The 21,956-nt window shown below is 45.3% G+C and overlaps 1 protein-coding gene across 1 annotated transcript in view; it reads left to right on the top strand.

Moving 5' to 3' along the window:
• TMPRSS5 (transmembrane serine protease 5) overlaps nt 1-21,956 on the top strand; it is a 188,740-nt gene that overhangs the window by 69,530 nt on the left and 97,254 nt on the right. The window contains exons 7-8 of the mRNA XM_086958871.1: nt 11,751-11,794; nt 13,009-13,171. Coding sequence (XP_086814997.1) covers nt 11,751-11,794; nt 13,009-13,171 — 207 coding nt within the window. The remainder of the gene's footprint in view (nt 1-11,750; nt 11,795-13,008; nt 13,172-21,956) is intronic.

Genomic DNA, 21,956 nt, shown 5'->3' on the forward strand with positions numbered 1-21,956 from the left:
GTTACCAGGGTTTTTTAAACAGCTCCCGCCCCGCTGTGGCTGCAAGTACCTTTTAAACGCCTCCTGGCGCCTCCCTAGCGCGGTGGCGTCATGCGCGCCGCAAAGGTTGCTGGGAGTTGTGGTCCAGTGACTCGTGGCGGTGGCGGCTTCTGTGGGACCCCCGGTGCACGTTCCAGCAGTTCCAGCAGTTTGTGTGGGCTAGCAGGTTTGCACAGCAAGGACAAGGTAACCAGGGTTTTTTAAACAGCTCCACAAATATATAATTAAAGCATGGTGCAGGTGAATACTGTCATTTATAGACAGCACATTCTCCATTGACACAGCCACTTCGTACAGTCATTTAACTGATAAAACTATGTATCGCACAAACGATAATATATGGAATTGGGTTTGTTGTAATCCGATTAAAATCATTGTTTCCATCACACTTGGCATTAAAGACTAAACTGACTATTTCATGCATTTATGACATACATTTTAAACATTTGTGCAGTTCATTAATAGGTATTTACATTTTGTGGTGTGTTTGAAAAAATTACACCCTACAGCCTTTCCTTTCACACCAGCAACATTGCCAAATGCTTCACTTTTCAAGGCAGAGTCCTAAGGGAAGCACAGCTAGGAGAACTATCTTTATGTCTCCTCGTTTTCCCCTTTTTCTATGTGTGCTGCAGTCTGCAGCACCCATAGAAAGAGGAAAAAGCCTCTTGCGATTGTTTTCATGCACAAAAATAATCCCTGCAATGCAGGCACCCTTGCACCACGCAGGCACTATTGGCGCTCCCCAGCCCATTGTGCGCCGGCTGATAGATATGGCGCATTCCTGCCCTCTTTTTTTGCCATAGGGCAGCGCAGCAGGAGGGCCTGATGTGCTGCCCTATGGCAAAACCTCATATATGAGGCCCAGAGTGTCTGGGACTCCCACCGTAAGTGTATCAAAGTGTACCTATGAGTCAAAATACAGACAGTCCAAGCATGTCAGACAATGCCCATTTGCCTCCCTAATTTACATTTTTGCATTTTTAAAAGACAAAAACCTCTGAGAGCATACATGTAAACGTGAAAATGTGCTTTTCTGGTTTAATTATTTTGCAGTGTTCAAACATGAAAGTCTGTATACTTTCAGACTTTAATTAAAGTCTTGTATCCTTAAACTAATCCCCATGTGAGCTCAGACACACCCATTTTTGCGGATCAATGAATTTGTATTCTGTTGTTGAGAGTCTCCTGAAATCATTCTCTTTGTGAAGTCAGGGGACGCCAGTGACATTAACACAAGAATAAAAGGGCCTAGTCACAAAGGCATTTTGAAATATGTAGAAAAATGCTCTTTTAGTATTATTTTAGTCACTTTTACATGAGTTTGTGAATCTGCCCGGAAACATCCAACTTCCTATTAGTAAGAGTGAAAAGAGGTCACTGTGCTCTCTATTTATACTGATTATATATGAATATGTTGTGAGTATTCCATTTTATAGAAATTTTTGGTGTTTTGGGCCTATATCAAAATGGCACGTAAGGGTAAGTAAAAGCATGCTACAGGGGTACGTTTTTACATACTCCAAAATGCTTTTGTCAGTTGGCTTCAGAGTGTCCAACTTTCCTTTGGACTTAAGGTTTGTCTTTTTTCTAGAAAGTATTCCCATTTATGTTCTGAAGAAATTAAACACAATCGCCCAGCTCAAGCTCATCTGCTTGAGCAATTTAAGTGATCCTAGACACATTAATGTAATTAATTATGCTGTTTAAAAAAGAATTTGATAGCACCATTACCTAATTCTGAACAGAATGTGCACAACCTAAATTGCAAATGTTTTAACAGAGAATAATGTTTATCCGTAGTACAGAAGACCCTTATTGGTTTACAGGACTTAATCAATAATCTAGTGCTCTATTTGTGTATTAGATTGGCCGAGCTTTGCAGGCTTATCAGAGGGCAGTGTTAAGAATTTGTTGTACACTGTCAATAAAAATGAGACACACATTCAAGAAGAAACGAACTCAAAATTCATTTAGCAAATTAACCCAGATTTGTATATAATTTTAGATACCAAGATCATTGGAGTTATGGATTTTTGTAGTATTAGCAAAAATACAGTCAAATTACGAATTTGAGGTATGAGCCTCGAACGTGGTAATGTTATCCTATTGGAGAAATATTCACTGCATAGAAATACTTGCAAAACGTTTGCAGGGTTTTTCTTCTGGACATAAGGTGCTTCGGGGTCAATGACCAAGAAATCACCAGCAGTTTGGTTTTACCTGTCCTGTTGAGTCTTTCTGCAGAGGTGCTGGCTGGGTTGGTAGCCTCGAGTTCTACATTGTACAGTCAATGAAGACGTACCTGCAAAAAACAAAAAGGCTGAAAGATGGGACTGGGGGACCAGTCCAGAAGAACCCAAATGGGGAGCGGGGCTTGGCCATTGAGGTTCTCTGGAGCATGAAGACACAGTTGGTTTACTTTGACCCTGGCTCGGAATTTCCAGTGCAGAGGTGTTTAGTCAGGTGGGTTGCTCGAGTCAGAGGCTCTCACTTGGTTTCTGTAACCTGGAGAGGGAGAGAAAAAAAGACTGCAGGGCCACTCTCAGTGATGATCTTCGAGATCCTGACATCCCTCATTGGCATGTCAGTGTTGGCATCAGTGGTGTCCAGTCTGGACACATAACAAGACTTGGTGCTTGCAAGGGTTCCAGTAACCCATGTATTAGTGCAAGGAGGCCCCAGGAAAGCTCAGCATTTCGAGACTTGGTGAAGTGACACGGCTGACCTCTTGGAGGCTCAATGACCTCCTTCTGGCGAGTTGCTCCCTCAGTAGACCTGATGGTCAGCAAAACAGGGAAACATGCAGATGGGGTCGGTGCCCGCAGATGCAGGGAGTTGACTCCTCCACCTCAAGGGAGATGCTCCTTGGTTGGTGAAGTACTGGACAGTCCTTGCAATTCTTCTTTGCCAGTGCCCACCCTTCCCATTAAGTGGCTGATGGTACTTTAGCAAACAATGCAATAATGTGTAAATCCTTTGATTGAGATGCTTCCCATGATCTGATAGCAGCTCCTAATCCCACAGCAGACCTCCATTCTACGTCTTCTGCTGCTCCCTCACATAGGGACTTAGCCACGATTCTGACAGCTTTTACTTCTTTTACCATAGACCAAACCCTGGATCATAAAATCTGGTGCCCTCAGTGACCCTTGTCTTCTTAAGATCAGGCAGTTGGCACCAGAAATCACAGCCACACTTCTTACAGATATCTTTAACAAGTTGTTCAGCGCTGTCTATTTTCCTACAGAATGGAAAGAAGTGTATGCTGTTCCACTCCTTAAAAATCCCAATCTTGCCAACAGACCGGAATAACTATCAGCCAATTTCCCGGCTGCCCTTTCGGCCAAAAATTGTCAAAAAAGCCATCAACATATAGCTAACTTCTTTTAAACCACCTGTTAGATCCGACCTACTTCGCTTTTATAAGCCATCATAGCACATTATTGGCCCTTATTACTACCTCAGAAGAGGGGATTGTACCATGTCATGTTTTCAAAATGGTCTGTGCCATTTCACGCATCCTGCATTGGCAGGCTACATGCAGTTTTTGTGTGGATCCCCTTGGGTGGCAAACATGTGCTGCAGCCCGTGTGGATCCTCTTTAGTACCCATCTCCTGGGTACCAGAGGTACAGTTTGCTAGGGACTTACATGGGTGCTAAAGTCCTTGCCAATTGGGCTACAATTAGACATTTACTTGCTTTAAGGGAAAGAGCACTGGCACGGGTGCCTGTTTAGCAAGGATCCAGTGCACTTTCAGTAGAAAAGCATCAGTATTAGGGCAAAAAGTGGGGGTGACCATGTCTATAAGGGGCATTTTCCTATTCATATGTACTATGTTCATGACAAAATGTCTTTATTTTAAATAGTTTTTATTGTTTTTTCTAATTAACAGGTACAAAATGTTTTCTTCACACCTTACACCTTCTCCTTTTCAACCGCTCTTAAAGGTATAGGAGAACACATATTTCAAAGTTCTATGTCATGTAATGCAATACAACTTCCGAAGTACTATTCATACAATTAGGCCAAAGCATTTGTGTAGGTAAATTGTCAATTACTCGTGTGAGCATAAAAACATATCCTCCCTCTAAGAAATGTTACGTAGAAAAAGAGGCTACTCTGTTATGTTGATGGGGCACATGAATGCACATGAAGCAGATTTCTATAATTGCAGGTTCTAGAAGTATTTCAAATGCCAGCACAAAAGCCTAGTACTAATGTTACTTGTGGCTCATCCACCCTACAAAGAGAAGGGCGACTGAGGAATGGAAGTAGGAAGGAGGGACTCAAGAGTACATCAAGTAAAGGATAGAAAGCACACATATGGAACCTTTGCATGGTGGACCTGGGGTCATGGTGGGCGCTCATTGTCCTTCGCTTTCTCCTTTAATGACTGGAGGAGCTCATCCCACTTTATTTATGTAACGCCCTTTTTCCTATCTCCAGAAAGCACTATTCTTACCTTCGGCCCAGTGCACAATTGTTGATTACTATAAGGTGGTCGAGGATGGAACTAAGGATTTGCATCTCATGGTTATGGCATGTTGAGCCAGTATAAATGCCAGATCGATAAATTTCGATGCACCCTTAGATACCTTGGTTCTAAGGAAAATACCAAACAAATACGCCTCAATGTGCTCAAATTTAGATTCAGCCTTCACGTGTGAGATTACCTGCTTTAATTCCTCCCTAAAATGGGGTAGATAGATGCAAGTCCAGAGAACGTGCTAAAAGTCTGCAGATAAGACTCTGCAAACCCGGCATACAAGAAACTGCCATCGACTGGCTCCGCTCCTTCCTTGCCATCAGAACCCAGAGAATCAGTTTCCACCCCTCCTCTCCGAACCCACGAAAATCAACTGCGGAGTACCCAAGGATCATCGCTCAGGCCCACGCTCTTCAACATCTACAACATCTACAACATCTACATGGCCCCCCTTGCCACCATCGTCAGACAACACTGACTCAGCATAGTATCCTACGCCAACGACACCCAGCTCATCCTCTCCCTCACCAAGAACCCCATCACCACCAGACTCAACTTCCAGGAAGGAATGAAAGATGTCACATCCTGGATGAGCAGCAGCTGCCTGAAGTTCAACTCAGAGAAGATAGAGGTCCTCATCTTCAGACCCTCCCCCTCTACATGGGACAACTCCTGGTGGCCCCCCCTATGGATCACACCCAAAACCTCAGCATCATCCTCAACTCCTCCCTCCCCGTGACCTGACAGGTGAACGCTGTCATCTCCATCGCATCCTCCGAGAGATCTTCAAATGGATCCCCCTGAATCAAAGAAGACCGTCGCACACACACACTCATAACCAGCAGACTGGACAACGGAAACGCCCTCTATGCCGGGATCAACAAGTCTCTGCTCTGCAACCTCCAGACCGTACAGAACACCGCAGCCAGACTTGTCCTCTGCATCCCTCGGCATGAACACATCACCCAGCACCTGCGTATCCTCCGCTGGCTCCAGGTCGAGAAAAGAGTAACCTTCAAGATACTTAACCAAGCCTACAAATGCCTCCACAACACCAGATCCCAATATCTCAACAACATAATCTCCTTCCACGTACCCAAGAGGAACCTCCAATCCGCTGACCTCACTGAACCCCCACTCATCCACAGAGCAAGAACGGGTGGAATAACCTTCTCCTCCATCGCAGCCAAGAACGGAACAAGTCCCGATCGACATCAGGCTTGCCCCCACCCTGCACATCTTCAGGAAGACCTTCAAGACCTGGCTCTTTGACTGACCGTTGCTGCTCCCACGCACCTTGACACTCTCACAGGTGAGTAGCATGCTTAAAAATTCCCAGATTGATTGAATGGATTGAATCAGTATTTGGGATGGACAAGCCATACCAAGAGCTTCCCTACCTTATCTCTTTCTGTATGTGATCTTGCCACATATGTTGCTGGATCTAGCGCCCTGAGGCATTTCAACAATGCTGCATGTTTCTCCCTAGCTTCCTATAGGGGCGATTGTATGTGCTAGGCCTAAAATAACAGCCTGCTCAAGGACCAACAGGGAATCCTCAACAGTTTTAAGCTCTGAGCTAAGTGTCCCACAAATTCCTATGGTGGTATGAATACAGAAACCCTGCAACAACTTTAAAAGCCTCTCATTCTGATAAATGTGTCAATTATGTGCTTTCATTCTCCCAAAAGTAGTTCACTGTGGTTTCCCTTAGTACTTCCCTAATCTTGCAATTGTCCAGCAACAGCGTCTGAAGTTTCCAAATTGGTTTAGGTGTGGATAACAGGCAAATATTACTGGCTTATGATCTGACAACCTTTTCCCTATATAGGTTGTGTGATAGATGGACGCTTGCAAGAAATTAACTGGAGCTAACAATTCGATCCAACCTACCATGTACTCCATGCGGGCACATAAGAAACTGACTTTATAAATGTCAATCAGTTCAGCAATATAAACTAATGTACTGACTTGATAAACATAAAACAATTTTAAGGAAGCAAAAAAATATATTTTAAAGAGTGCTTATCATATATTTACATACGGTTTGTTCTATGATTTTCAATGCAAACAGGTTTGGCACAAGCCTGGCTCTTTGAACCAAGCCTAAGCCCTGGCTTGACATCCTTATTACTTTGCTGGCTTACCTGTCTGGAGTCAAAATAAAAGATACATTAAGAAATAAGAATCAAAATTATATAGATGATTTGGTACTCCGTGTTTTCTAAGAGAAAAAACAATTTAATAGGATGAACAGAAGGGAAATGTGATTAAAATGCTAAATTGCATTAGTAGAGAAGGAGCCCACATCTTTCTCTCATGAAGAGAAATTCAATGAAAATATTAGGGAAGGTAAATGATAGAGGCCAATGTGGGTTTCAAATTGTTGATGTGGAGTTTCAGCTGAGTTATTCACTGCAACCAATTCCACCTGCAATAGCCAAAGTGCTTAGCTGTTTTAAAACCCACACACTTTCTGCATATTTTGGGATAGTGTATGCTAAGAATGCGCTAGCTGTATTGTGTTTGTAATTTGATATTATAAAAAGTAACAGTGATGACTGTATTGTACACTGATATAAACCAATGAGTGAATATTTGTAAGGCTTGTCATAAATTCACCCCAGTACAGAGATCTGAGCCTAAATCCATTGTTTTTCGGGTCACCATGCCATTCCAGTTTGAACCCAGTCATGTGCAAATAAGTCTTGACCCTGTGCCTCATAGGAACAGTCCAGCCCGAACTGCCAAGTCACGTCATCCCTGGACTGGAAACAAACATCCTAGGACCAGTTTCGGAGTTTCATCCCTCTTCGGCCAGGATAGCTTGATTCCAGTGGCATGGAGAGCACAGGACCCACGTCTGGGCATATCCGTCCCACTCACGGTGACAAATACAAAAATAACAGTTGATGGACATAATGCAGAGCAATGACATACATTCACCCCATTAGAGAGATCTGGGCCTAAATCCATGATTGTTTTTCTCACCATGCCATTCCAGTTTGAACCCAGCCATATGCAAATCAGTCTTGACCCTGTGCCTCAAGGCAACAGTCCATCCCGAACTGCCAAGCCAGGTACTGCTTGGACTGGAAACAAGCATCCTAGTACCAGTTTCAGGGTTTCACTCCTCTTCAGCCAGGATAGCTTGATTCCAGTGGCATGGAGAGAACAAGACCCACGTCTGGGCATACCCGTGCCACTTGGGGTGACAAATGCAAAAACAACAATTGATGGACAGAATGCAGAACAATGTCATACATTCACCCCAGTACAGAGATCTGGGCCTAAATCCATCGTTTTTTTGCTCACTATGCCATTCCAGTTTGAACCCAGCCATATGCAAATCAGTTTTGACCCTCTGCCTCATGGGAACAGTCCAGCCCGAACTGCCACGCCAGGTCCTCCCTGGACTGGAGACAAGCATCCTATGACCGGTTTTGGGGTTTCACCCTTCTTCAGCCAGGATAGCTTGATTCCAGTGGCATGGAGAACACAGGACCCAAGTCTGGGCATACCCATCCCACTCGGGGTGTCAAATGCAAAAACAACAGTTGATGGACAGAATGCAGAACAATGTCATCAGCTGATGGACCGAATGCAGAACAATGTCATACATTCACCCCAGTACAGAGCTCTGGGCCTAGATCCATCGTTTTTTTGCTCACCATGCCATTCCAGTTTGAAACCAGCCATATGCAAATCAGTCTTGACCCTGTACCTCATGGGAACAGTCCAGCCCGAACTGCCAAGCCAGGTCCTCCCTGGATTGGAAACAAGCATCCTAGGACCGGTTCCGGGGTTTCACCCTTCTTCAGCCAGTATGGGTTGATTCCAGTGGCATGGAGGGCACAGGACCCACGTCTGGGCATATGCGTCCCACTCAGGGTGACAAATACAAAAATAACAGTTGATGGACATAATGCAGAGCAATGACATACATTCACCCCACTAGAGAGATCTGGGCCTAAATCCATGATTGTTTTGCTCACCATGCCATTCCGGTTTGAACCCAGCCATATGCAAATCAGTCTTGACCCTGTGCCTCAAGGCAACAGTCCATCCCGAACTGCCAAGCCAGGTACTGCTTGGACTGGAAACAAGCATCCTAGTACCAGTTTCAGGTTTTCACTCCTCTTCAGCCAGGATAGCTTGATTCCAGTGGCATGGAGAGAACAAGACCCACGTCTGGGCATACCCGTCCCACTTGGGGTGACAAATGCAAAAACAACAATTGATGGAAAGAATGCAGAACAATGTCATACATTCACCCCAGTACAGAGATCTGGGCCTAAATCCATCGTTTTTTTGCTCACTATGCCATTCCAGTTTGAACCCAGCCATATGCAAATCAGTTTTGACCCTCTGCCTCATGGGAACAGTCCAGCCCGAACTGCCACGCCAGGTCCTCCCTGGACTGGAGACAAGCATCCTATGACCGGTTTTGGGGTTTCACCTTTCTTCAGCCAGGATAGCTTGATTCCAGTGGCATGGAGAACACAGGACCCAAGTCTGGGCATACCCATCCCACTCGGGGTGTCAAATGCAAAAACAACAGTTGATGGACAGAATGCAGAACAATGTCATCAGCTGATGGACAGAATGCAGAACAATGTCATACATTCACCCCAGTACAGAGGTCTGGGCCTAGATCCATCGTTTTTTTGCTCACCATGCCATTCCAGTTTGAAACCAGCCACATACAAATCAGTCTTGCCCTGTTCCTCATGGGAACAGTCCAGCCCTACTGCCAAGCCAGGTACTCCTTGGGCTGGAAACAAGCATCGTAGGACCGGTTTCGGGGTTTCACCCCTCCTCAGCCAGTATACCTTGATTCCAGTGGCATTGAGAGCATGGGACCCACGTCTGGGTATACCCGTTCCACTCAGGGTGACAAATGCAAAAACAACATTTGATGGACAGAATGCAGAACAATGTCATACATTCACCCCAGTACAGAGATCTGGGTCTAAATCCATCTTTTTTTTGCTCACCATGCATTTCCAGTTTGAACCCAGTCATATGCAAATCAGTTTTGACCCTGTGCCTCATGGGAACAGTCCATCCCAAACTGCCAAGCCAGGTCCTGCCTGGACTGGAAACAAGCATCCTAGGACCAGTTTAGGGGTTTCACCCCTCTTCAGCCAGGATAGCTTGATTCCAGTGGCACAGTGAGCCCAAGACCCACATCTGGGCATACCTGGCGCACTTAGGGCGATAAAAGCAAAAGACACAAATGATGGACGGGATGTAAAACAAATAAAAAAAAACATCCCCAGTCAAGAGATCTGGGTTAATTCCATCATTCTTTTGCTCACCATGCCACCCCAGTTTAGACCTCGCCATATGCAAATCAGTCTTGACCCTGTGCCTTATGGGAAGGATGTATGACCTTACAACGCATACTTTTACCACGCATGCCTTTACAACGCGGTATTTACAACGAAAACCTTTACAACGCATAGTGCTTTGGGGTGCTGGATAGTGAATAGTTTAATTTACTATTCCAACTCCAGGCCCCGTGGACACTAGGGAAGGTGTTGGATAGTAAATTCAACGTATTCCCTATCCTAGAGCGCCCCCCAGCGCAATGCGTTGTAATGGGTTGCGTTGTGAAAGTTGCGTCGTAAAGGCACTGCGTTGTAAAAGTTACGTCGTAAAGGATGTTTCCCTTATGGGAATAGTCCAGCCCGAACTGCCAAGCCAGGGCCTCCCTGGACCGGAAAAAAGCATCCTCAGACCAGTTTCGGGGTTTCACCACTCTTCAGCCAGGATAGCTTTATTCCAGTGGCACAGTGAGCCTAGGACCCACGTCTGGGCATACCTGGCGCACATAGTGCAAGAAAGCAAAAGACGCACAACTAATGGAAGGAATGCAGAACAAATCAAAACATTCACCCCCAGTCAAGAGATCTGGGTTAATTCCTTCATTATTTTGTTCACCATGCCACCCCAGTTTAGACCTGGCCATATGCAAATCAGTCTTGACCCTGTGCCTCATGGGAACAATCCAGCCCGAACTCCCAAGCCAAGTCCTCCCTGGAGCGGAAACAAGCATCCTAGGACCGGTTTCGTTTTTTTTTGAGAATTCCAATAGAAGCCCATGTTCACAACAGAACATGGGTTTCTATTGGAATTCACAAGGCCATATTATCAAGCCCATTATCGCCGCTTTAGCAGCAGTTTTCTGCCATTAAAACAGCTATAATTTTTAACGCCCAGCTTGATAATATGCCCCCTTGTCTGATATAGAAAACTGGATTTCAAACACGTCCTTGGCTATCTGCAAAGCTTAGTTGATCAATCAGTGCCTGGCTCAAAGGATGCCAGGTAACTATAGAGCCCAATGCAGTATAACACGACTAACTTATACCCAGACATCCTCCCTCATCTTAAAGTCTGGGAAAACTGGGCTGAGGCACTGTGAAGTGTTGTCACAAAACCCTAGGATGGCTTAGTCTTGGCTGGTGCTTAAATTAATGCCACCTGCAACGTCAATTTAGGTTCACTTACAATAGCCTGTAGGTCCACTGATAAGGTAGTTGGCACAATAAATTAAAAAAATATGTGGGAGAACTGGCGATAAATATTGCAGAGTGCGGTTAGCGCTATTTTTTTATCGCCGGCTATCGCTGGGTTTCAACACTGAGATAGCGCATTATTATCAATGCTTATCTCTGAGGCGATATAAAATCCTGCAACAGTGGCGAAAAGAGTCAATATCGCTTGATAAATTGTGGGAGATAATAAAATCCTTGCTGATACACCCCTGTGACCTTAAACCTGCAATCCACCTCCCATTATGTGGCTGGCTTAGTCAACTTTTAAGCAGGTGGTAAAGTCCTGCGATATGGGGGCTTAGCACGACTATTCTTGTCGCTAAGCGGGTCTGCTGCAGGCTTGTAAATACCGCGAAGCCTTGTTAACAACTATTTCCATGTTGTTTTGCTCCGGAATGCCTATTTTGCATGTCAATAGCGATGGAATGCAGGTCGATAAACAAACGGGAGCAAACTCACGGAAACTACCGATAACAAGGCTTAGCGTGAGCTTGTTAATAATTCAATGTAAATATCGCAGCTTTTCTGGCTTTTAAAGCCAGAAAAGCGGCGATATGGCCCTTGATAATATGCCCTGTGTGATGTAGCTTGTACGTTGGTTAGGATTCCTGGCCCAGATAATCTGCTAAAATTATGTCCATTCTTGTTTTATTGCAGAGGGAGTTGTGTTTCAGGTCGCATTGTTGCATTAAAGTGCTCAGGTAAGTGTTTAGAAAGAGGTCTGTCTGTTTTTTGCTGAAATCAATTTTATTTGCTTCAATTTTTTATCGTTGTTTCCAAATCCCTTTGCAGTTATCTTTAAAAAAGCTATTTTAGGCATGAAATCTGTACTCAGTTGGGTATTTATTCCTTATGGATATGTAGTGTGGAGGAGTGTGGCTCAATGGTTAGAACGGCAGACCCTGATGCAGAGTTCTGGTCAGGGACCAGGGTTCGATTCCCGCCACGGCGGGCTCTCCTGCTCAATTTCCTCGGACCTGTTAATTCTTGCCTCAGTGCCTATTCTAACTCTGGGCAATAGCTTGCTTAGCCTCCACACCGGCCCCAACAGCGCTAAGATGCCTGGCTTCACCCTGGGGGTGCCCAGGAGTGGACACTTCACAGGGAAAGCCAGGAGGGGTTCCACAGCGGTATGAGTATCCGCGCCAGGAAGCTGAATAGGCGACACCGCAGGGTCGCTGTCTGGTGACAGTGCGCTCTATAAGTACCATGACATTTACATTTACATTTAGTGTCCTGAAAGGCCCTACCTGAATAGAAAGAGCGTTGGTGCACGCCATATCTAGTATGTCAGTTCGAGGCATTTCTTTCATGACAAAAGCACCCCAACACATTTCTGTGCAAAGGTATTTGCTCTCGCGCTATTTAGGAATTGTTTGTATTAATTACCTACACCAAAAAGCATCACCAGCTAAATACAATTATAGCCAGAAAAAGAGTGTGTTTTGTACTTTGCACCCAATTATGATCTCGGTGGTAAGTAATTAGGAATAGCACTAATTATTGTTTTTAAAGGTAATTATTAACATCTGTAAGTTGGTTGTAACTGCCTGTGCAAAAACGAAAATAAGTTTAATTTCCGAAACGGGGGCTGCTGCCACCCCTGAGAGTAGCCCTCTGGAGGTGGGAAAGGGGGTCCTATGGACTGCACCTGCCTAAAAGGGGATCTCCAAACCCCATTAAAAGTGCAGAAAGTAGCAGTCCACCTGAAACCCCACAGAGCAGCAACAGTTTCCAGCTCGTTCAAAAGTCCTCAAAGTGGTCTCCCTTTAAAAAAAAAAAGATAACCGTGGAAACTCCCTTTTCCCAAACTCCTCAGAACGGTAACACTAACATTTGTGAACTTGTACAGACCTATTTGGCAAAAGTATTATCCCTTATTTTTGACTATGTTTACTTTTTCCTTTGTACGCAGAATGTGGAACACGTGCCAAGGCTTCGCGGGTGATTGGTGGCAGCGATGCTCTTCTGGGTCGTTGGCCGTGGCAGGTCAGCTTGTATCTGAGTTCCAAGCATGTCTGTGGCGGCTCCATTGTTGCTCACCAGTGGATTGTGACAGCTGCACACTGTGTGCACAAGTAAGTGTGAAACTCATGCTTGTTCATTCGTTTGTTGTTGCAAACCCTGTCATTAAATCTTTGCAATAAAGACATACAAAGAATATGTACAAACATTACACGGGTGCCTATTTCTAGATTTTTGTGTCCTGTTATGCTTATTTTGAGGTATAGAAAACAAAGTGGTCCTAGACACAATTTATCTAACACATATAAATGTAGTATTCATTTTTGCATCTGAGTAATCTTTTTAGGACTTAATCCTGAAAGAGAAAGAAAAGCAACAAGCCAAATGCGTTTACAGTCTTATCAAAAATACCCAAAACAGATTGTATGACACAGAGTTCTGTATGGCAATATGAATTTGCAATTTGTTTCATATTCATATATACATATTTACAGGAACCCAAAGGTTGGGGGAGTTCTGCCAGGCGCAGTAGAAAGTGCAAAAGATGTGCTCAAGTTAAAGAGTGAAAAATGAGTAAAAAAGGATAATTCAATGATTCTGACAAAAAACTAAGGTTCTATTCCCTTAGTGCTGCACCTGCCCCACGTATATCAATAATACGGTTTGATTATAGTCTTTCAAAAGGCAAGGGAAGGGGTGCAGGCATCAAGAAAGGGGGGATCGTCAACGTTTCGACCCTAGCGCTGTGGAGGGAGGATCAACACCTCAGCTACGGGTCTTCCTCAGGACCGACAGAAGGAGGGGGGGACCTAGACTGCAGAGAGACAGTGCCCCAACAATGAGGGTGGCCACCAATTAATAGGGTGCTCCAGTGTTCCAAAATTAAACACCTGATCTATCACTCATCCCTTACTGGAGAGGTTACAAGTAGGAAATGTATCCAATTCACCAACGGTGATTCTCGATTCTTGCAAACCAAAAGGTGCAATAGTAATTTTAATTGTTTATAACCAAAAACGCCAGTCCTTTATTTCCAAGGCGTGGTCCTGTAATTGATAACACAGACCTCCTAGAAGGGTGCCATCACAGTAGACGTCTACGGTGATGGTCCCCTCCTCCTTCTGCTCCTCCTTCTGTCCGTCCTGAGATGGGTCTTGAAATGGGTTTTCTATTAAAGAAAACCCATTTTAAGTTGCCTATGTATGTGTCATGAGTTGAGCCGCCAATTTTAATTTACTGATCTAAAATGGTGTACGGCCATGTTAGACTGGTAATCTTAAAGGTGAAACACAAAAAAGAGACAAGGGGCCGAGCAGCACCTTGCAGATGCAGGTCCTTGTTAGAAAACCATATAAATAATAACACAAATAGCAGGTAGAAAGAGGGACGGGGATTAGGTCTGCCAACATCAGGAAGAGGGGAAGGTTGAAAGGAGGAATGAAAATAGAGCGCACATGGGGGTGAAAGTAAGTGAACTAGAAAACACATACACCCTCATGTATTTCTTAGTCCTAATGTTAACTGTAAAATAAAGTCCAATCAAGTTTGCATTGAAATAATACAACTTTTAATTTAAGAACAACGTGCAACCTAAATGCTCCTGGGTGGGAGAAACACAAGAATAGTGAGGAAAGCAGCTGTGATAGAATTTTTAATCACTATAAATTTAGAAGGCATAGGAAATGCAGTTCAAAGAGCAAACAGAACTTCTTGTTCAGTGAAATTATTCTTCTGTACTGATTGTTCCACCAGTGAAAGAACTTTCTCTTACAAGGTGCCCTCTCCAAAGCCCATAGCAGAAGAATATGTTCATATGCAAAAGTATACAAAACCTTTGGTGGTGTATGCAGTAGTTGTACATCAAAATAAAAAAGCCAGGTGGTAATTGAAGAGTGGGCTACACTCTTTGACTCACCAAGTAGATGGAGACTCTGTCATATTGCACCATTTTCTCAACCACAAAGAGGCCAGGGGACTCAACCTCTGCTCAGTAATCAGCCCAGACAGATTTATGCATTCAGCAACATGGGCATTGTGGTGGCAACGGCTCTACAAATATATTTATATAAATATAAATATATATATATATATATATATATATATATATATATATATATATATATATATATATATATATATATATATATATATATGTATATATATATATATACATATATATATGCAAATTCACTGAAAAAACCATAGTTTTCAGGCCTTAAATAGTTAGGAATTAGCATTTAAAAATCCTTTGAAATTCACTGAAAAAAACATAGGTTTCAGGCTTTATATAGTTAGGAATTAGCATTTAAAAAACCTTTGAAATTCACTTCAGAAACTATAAGTTTTAGGGGTGTTATAGTTAGCTGGACATTTCACTCATACAAAACCATTGAAATTTCTCCTATATAGTTAGTTGTACTAACTATATTTCGCGCACCCACAATCCACTGCTGATGATGTCACATATTATATCATTCATGACATGGTCAGTGACATCACTGATGACATCTCAAATGACATCACTGATGACATCACTGATGACATCACTGATGACATCATCCAGTGAATGTGGTTTACTTCGTTAATTAAATATGAATTATATATATAGCAATTTGCTTTGAAGAATGGGTGGATATATATAAATAAATATTTGGATGGAGGATTTAGTAGCAGTGTTTACTTGACCAATTTATAGTGTCTCACTATTTTTCAATTCAATTCAAGAATCTTTATTCGGTGATTAAAAAAAACCATAAAAGCACACATACATATACATAGATAAAAAAGCATTAAATATTAGTCAAGATCCTTGTACATAGATAATACAATAAAATACTGACATACAGGGCCGTGAATTTAAAACAGAGAGTCCCAAGTCTTTCATTCCTCTCCCCTCGTCATCCTCGGACCGCAACCTTGATAAAATTCATAACACAGCACAAGGTTAGCGGGTCAGAAGCTTTTTGCAAATAGACTAATGCATCTCTGGCGTGTTCCAGGTGGGCTTTTTTTAAGATGTTTACTAGGAATCTACGCCTGGGCATGGAAAAATAAGGGCAAAGCAAGATAAAATGAAGGGAATCCTGCGGAGACCGGTTGTCGCAGCCGCAGGGTCCCTTCTGCTCGATTGACGTAGTGAAACCTGCTGGTGAAGCCAACATAAAAGGAAGTAGGTTCAGTCTAAAACGGCACATAAGAAATCTATCCTGTGTATTATGTACAAGATACAGATAGGGCTCCATACCCTCCACACTCTTCACCAAATTATGAGCCCTCACAGACTTTTTCTCTCCTTCAGCCAGAGCACGGCATTGGGTTTTCCGCACTAGGAACATTTCCCCTACTTGTTTCTTGTGCTGTGCTGAAATGGTGGTGGGGTTCTTGAAGAGGTTTCCAAACCCTAGATCCTCAAGAGTATTTCTCACATATTTAAGCCATGGGATGCGCATACAGTGAGTCCTACCTAAGCAGTCCAATAAAATTTTCCTGCTTAAGTGCGCGTCTGGATTTACCCAGATTTTTAGCCACGCCACAATTGGCCTAAGTTTTAACAAATCAACCAGGTATGGCCTCCCTACTCACTGTGAGCTATGAATCCAGCAGTACTGGGTGGTGCCCTAAGGATAGATTTCAGGTGTCTGTTTTCTTCCTGTTCAATTCTAGAGGTGTTCACAAAGCCCCAAACTTCTGCCCCATAGCTTACTTTGGCGCATGTTATGGAGCCGTACAGGTTCATCACCTGTTCCGGACTCCATCTGCCCAGCCTCCTGCCATATCCGGCTATTGCCCCATTAGAGGCAATCATTTTATTACAACGTTCTGCCACCAAGGAGTTAAATTGAAGAGCACCATCAAAGGTTACTCCGAGATAGGAGAACGTTTTAACCTCCTCTAAACAATGGGTGCCTATTGTGTAAGAAAATTTAGAGGAAGGTTTTTTGCCTGCCAGGAGCACGTAAGATTTGCTTAGGTTGACAGATAAGTCCAGGTCACTCATGAACTTGACGAACCCATCTATCAAAATCTGTAGGCTTCGGGGTGTACGCGCAAGCAAGACCGCGTCGTCTGCGTAAAGCAGGACAGGGATGTGCCGCGTCCCAACCCTTGGGGAATCTGCCTTTAAACCCAAAAGAAACTGTTCCAGATTATTAATGTAAAGGGAGAACAAAAAAGGGGCAAGAATACAACCTTGTCTGACTCCACTTTTACATGGAAAGGAGTCAGACAATCCACCCTCCCTGTTAAATCTAACTTTAGCCGTAGTGTCGCTATGCATCTCTCTTAATATGGTGATTAGACCCCTCTCGATCCCCATGCCTGCCATCATGTCCCACAACTTCCCTCTGTTGACATGATCGAATGCTGCTGCCAGGTCCATGAATCCCATATAAATGAGTTCATCACTGGCCAGAGTATATTTGGCAGTCAGCATATATAGGTTCAGGCATTGGTCACTGGTGGACCTCCCTGACCTGAACCCGTATTGAGTGTCCGAGAAGATGTTGTTCTCCTCGGTCCACTCGGACAATCTGTTCAGGAGTGCCCTTCCCAGAAGTTTAGCCGAGACGTCAATCAGGGAAATAGGCCGATAACACTTAGGGTCGTCCTTGTTGCCCTTTTTAAAGATTGGCACAATGATCGCTCCATGATGGAGGGAGACCGCAGGTGATAGCAGTATTTAGGACCCTAGTCATCAGGGGGGCCCATAGATCTATATTACTAAGAAAAAGGTCAGGGGGAATTCCATCTGGGCCCAGGGCTTTGTTCTTAGTTAGACTCTCCATCCCTGCCGTGATCTCCTTAAGAGTGAATACTACCGGGGGAGCCTGACTTGGGGTTACTAGTGACTCTACATGGGTGCCCGGTTCATGATTATACAAACTCCTAAAGTGTGTAACCCACTGCTCCGGGAGGATGTTAGCCCCTATCTCCGGAGAATCATTTTCTTGAAAGGTCGGTTTATTGATGATTCTCCAGAACCCCGCTAGGTCCCTTCTTTCCCCTGCCTCTCTCAGATCTGCCCAAGCTTCTGCCTGCAGGGTGAGTTTCCTCCTTTTGGTCTCTTTTTTATATTTTTCTCTGCATGCCCTAATTTCTTGTGGGTCACGTGGTTTTGACTTAAGAGAGCATTTCAGTTCCCTCAGTGCCTTGGAACAATCTTTATCAAACCACCGGGGATTGACCAGGTTACGTGTGGGCATACTAGACCTTAGTGGTCCGTCAATCAGGTTGGCAATGTGGTCGAACGCTTCTAATAACCTTGGTCCCTGGACTTCCAGATCCAAACAGTCATTTATGGCCAGCAAACCCTTATCACTCAAGTTTTTATAAAACTTTGCCCCATCTATTTTTGACCATTTCAGTCTCCTGCCTTGATCGGTGACCCTCTCCACAATTGAACGATGGGCATTGGAGCCAATACCCGCCCTATATACGAGCATTAAGACAAGTGGGTTATGGTCACTGAAGCTGTTCCAGTCTATCCCTACACTGATTACTTTGTTAACCAGGGATCTCGAGACCAGAATATAATCTATAATAGACGAGCAGCCCCTGCCCTTAAAAGTTGGTGGGAGTGTACCATCCGACTGTGGGTCTATCATATTAATGGTGTGCTCTAGGTCGTACTTAAGCCGAAGCAACCTAAGAGCCGACCCAGTAGGCGAGTGAGAAAAATGCGGACCCTTCTCTATTGGGCATTGTGCCCAATCTGTGTTCGCTTTGACCAGTGCCGGGCAGAGGTGACAATTAAAATCCCCCACCACAAGCAGTCCGAGAGACGGGCCCTTATTCTGGGATGTGATTTCTTTTCCTAACCTTTGGTCGAGTTCAGTTAATACCGGGGTATGGTTATTTGCTATCTCGGTGTTATATATGTTAAAAACAGAGAATCGTAACCCCTTTCCATGGAACCGAGCTGCCTGGATCCCATATGAGAACCAGTCTGGGAGGACCAGGTGCCTGGGAGGTCTAGATCTACATAGAGGGACAAACCGCCCATTGCTCTCCCTGAGCTGGATTTTCGGGCGGGAACAAAAAAGCACTTGTACCCCTGCAGATGGTAGTTATTCTCCACAGCCCATGTCTCCTGTACACATATGATATTACATTTTCTAATGAAGTCAACCCATTACTTGTTGTTGAATTTGCCCGCTATGCCCGCTATATTCCATGAGATAAGTCTCACACCCTCTCCACTCCATTCGGCGCCCCCCTGGGCCCTTGGTCCTATTTCCCGCATTGACCTTTGCATTGCCTGCCCATGTCCCCCTCCTGTACTATCTTCAACTATTACCTTAGGCACGACACACTTTGGTTCCCCCACACCAACTGCCAAGGTTTGCTGAGCCTTAGAACTTTGCTCCTCCAATATTTCTACCAGGCCACCCTTTTCTGTACAACCCTGGGGGGCATTATCTGTTTGTCAATCAACCCCCTCTAGGCCATTCAGGCAATTGAACCGGTTGTAGGTATAAAAGGGTTGTTCAGATCGGCCAAATATCGGCCTAAGGTTAAAGGCCTGGTGACTCCCCCTCCTGCCAACCCTCTCCCAGCTGTCATGAGTTTGGGGTTGCTGAAATAGGACTGGGGTAGTGGGAAAAAAGAACGACACATGGAGGGTTTGGATGGTGGATTCCCTCGATCTATTTTTCCCTTGACATATATGGGACAACGTTCCTGTATCCCTAAAACTCACCAGTATGCAGTCCCCTTTAATGGTTTTTTGTGTTCTCCCCACCCATGGTACCCTTCTTACCATTATAATTTCATTATTGAAGTGTGTCGGGAGGGGTCTATTTATGTTTAACCACTTAATTACCCTACTTTTCAGGGCACAAAAGTCCTCCGTTTCACCTTCCTCAAGTGGGGGGACACCCGCCATGACTACAGTGAAAGCGTTAGTCTCCGGGGGTAAATTAGGTCTACGTGGTCTCAGAGTGAGCTTCATTAAAGGGGTCGGGGTGCTATTATCTACCGGCTGTGCCGGAGGTACAGATCCTGAAGGAGGGTTGGGCATATTGGTGTTAGGGGGCTTAGCTATTGCAGGCTTTGGCCTTGAGGGTTGTTGTGAGGGCACCCCATTCATAGCTTGTGGAGGAACTGGGTTGACAACACTATTTGCCGGCTGTTGAGGGGCTACAGTAGGGGGAGTGGAATCTGGTTGCCTTCCCTGTCGACCAGCTGGAGTTTTCAGACTACCTAATGTGGCCTCCAGGATGGTTAGTCTGATCTCAATCTTTTTAATACTCTCGCTGATCGGTAATAACAGAGACCTTAGCAAAAATTCTAAGTTTCCAAGCGGGACAACAGACAAGGGAATATTAGCAATACCAGCTCCTGAGTCTTTTATCATAGCAGGAGCTGGATCCTCATGAGCAATGGGTTTGGGATGTAAATCAACCGATGGTTTCTCTACTAATGTGGGGGTTTTTAGAAACTTCCCAAAGTCCCAGTGTGGAACCTTGGGTTTGCTCTTTCCTTGAACTCCCTTCGATTTCCTCCTGCGTTTATTGGGAGGAGGTCCAAAAGCTACTTGTGTGTTGATTAGCTTAGATTTAGCCTTCCTAGTCTTAGGGGCTGGAGGGGGTTGGGACACTAAATCAATGGTCACCCTGGGGGGGCTAGGACTAGTAGCTGGAGCTATACTCATGACTTCACCTGGTGACATATTAGTGCAATCCCTCAACAGTAGTGGGACATCATCAATTCGGGACAACTCCTCCCTTGGTGTAATGGGTTGGTCTCCAAGGGGGGTGTTTTTCATATTGTCTATTGAGCGTCTCCGTTCTGCCCTTAACCTGGACAGGTTACACTCTTTGTCCCCCTCCCCCACTGCCCGGGAGAAATAATTCTCTAGAGTCCTATTCTTTGCTCCGCCCGGCTTTAGTGGGGTACTCTCCCTTGCCGGGGACGGCATGGTGTTCACAATGAATTAAACTCGGCGGGCCGCTCTGCCGAATGTATGAGACCAGGGGTCGGATGCACAAACCAAGAGGGTAGGCCCTGCCCGGCCTACTTCGGCCTATGACGGCCTTAGACGGTCCCGCCCTTGTCCCGGGCTTCTCCCGGCCCGCTCCCGCACGCTCCCACGTAGCGGAAGCTCTACTGTCCTAAGTACTCAGGTATTGTTTGATCGTTGGATGATAGGCTAGGGGGCGTGGCCAGCGGGGAGAGCAGCCCAGGTGTTGCTGGTTGGGCGCGCATGGACTCCTGGACACTGGAGTCCCTGCTTAGCAACTCGCAGCCCCGCTAGTCCCAACACCACTCCTACGCTCCTCCCAACAATCACCTGCCGCCTGCAGCCAACAGCCTCCTCAACACAGGCGCGCTGCGGGACCCGCGAAGCGGGTCCGGCGAGTCGTCAGGGAAGCCGCTTCCGCACTGCACTGCAGAGGCACACCAGGTCACAGTGTGCAGTGTAGAGTCCGTGGATCCGGTAAGAACGAGCAGAGAGTTCAACAAGGGTCCCAGCTAGGTGAGGGAGAATGCCGCTTTTCACTTCCTCGGCAGGGGGGCATGGCCAGCGGGGAGAGCAGCCCAGGTGTTGCTGGTTGGGCGCGCAGGGACTCCTGGACACTGGAGTCCCTGCTTAGCAACTCGCAGCCCCGCTGGTCCCAACACCACTCCTACGCTCCTCCCAACAAACACCTGCCGCCTGCAGCCAACAGCCTCCTCAACACAGGCGCGCTGCGGGACCCGCGAAGCGGGTCCGGCGAGTCGTCAGGGAAGCCGCTTCCGCACTGCACTGCAGAGGCACACCAGGTCACAGTGTGCAGCGTAGAGTCCGTGGATCCAGTAAGAACGAGCAGAGAGTTCAACAAGGGTCCCAGCTAGGTGAGGGAGAATGCCGCTTTTCACTTCCTCGGCAGGGGGGCGTGGCCAGCGGGGAGAGCAGCC

The sequence above is a fragment of the Lissotriton vulgaris genome, chromosome 2_1, assembly GCF_964263255.1.
Source record: "Lissotriton vulgaris chromosome 2_1, aLisVul1.2, whole genome shotgun sequence".
Classification (NCBI taxonomy): Eukaryota; Metazoa; Chordata; class Amphibia; order Caudata; family Salamandridae; genus Lissotriton; species Lissotriton vulgaris.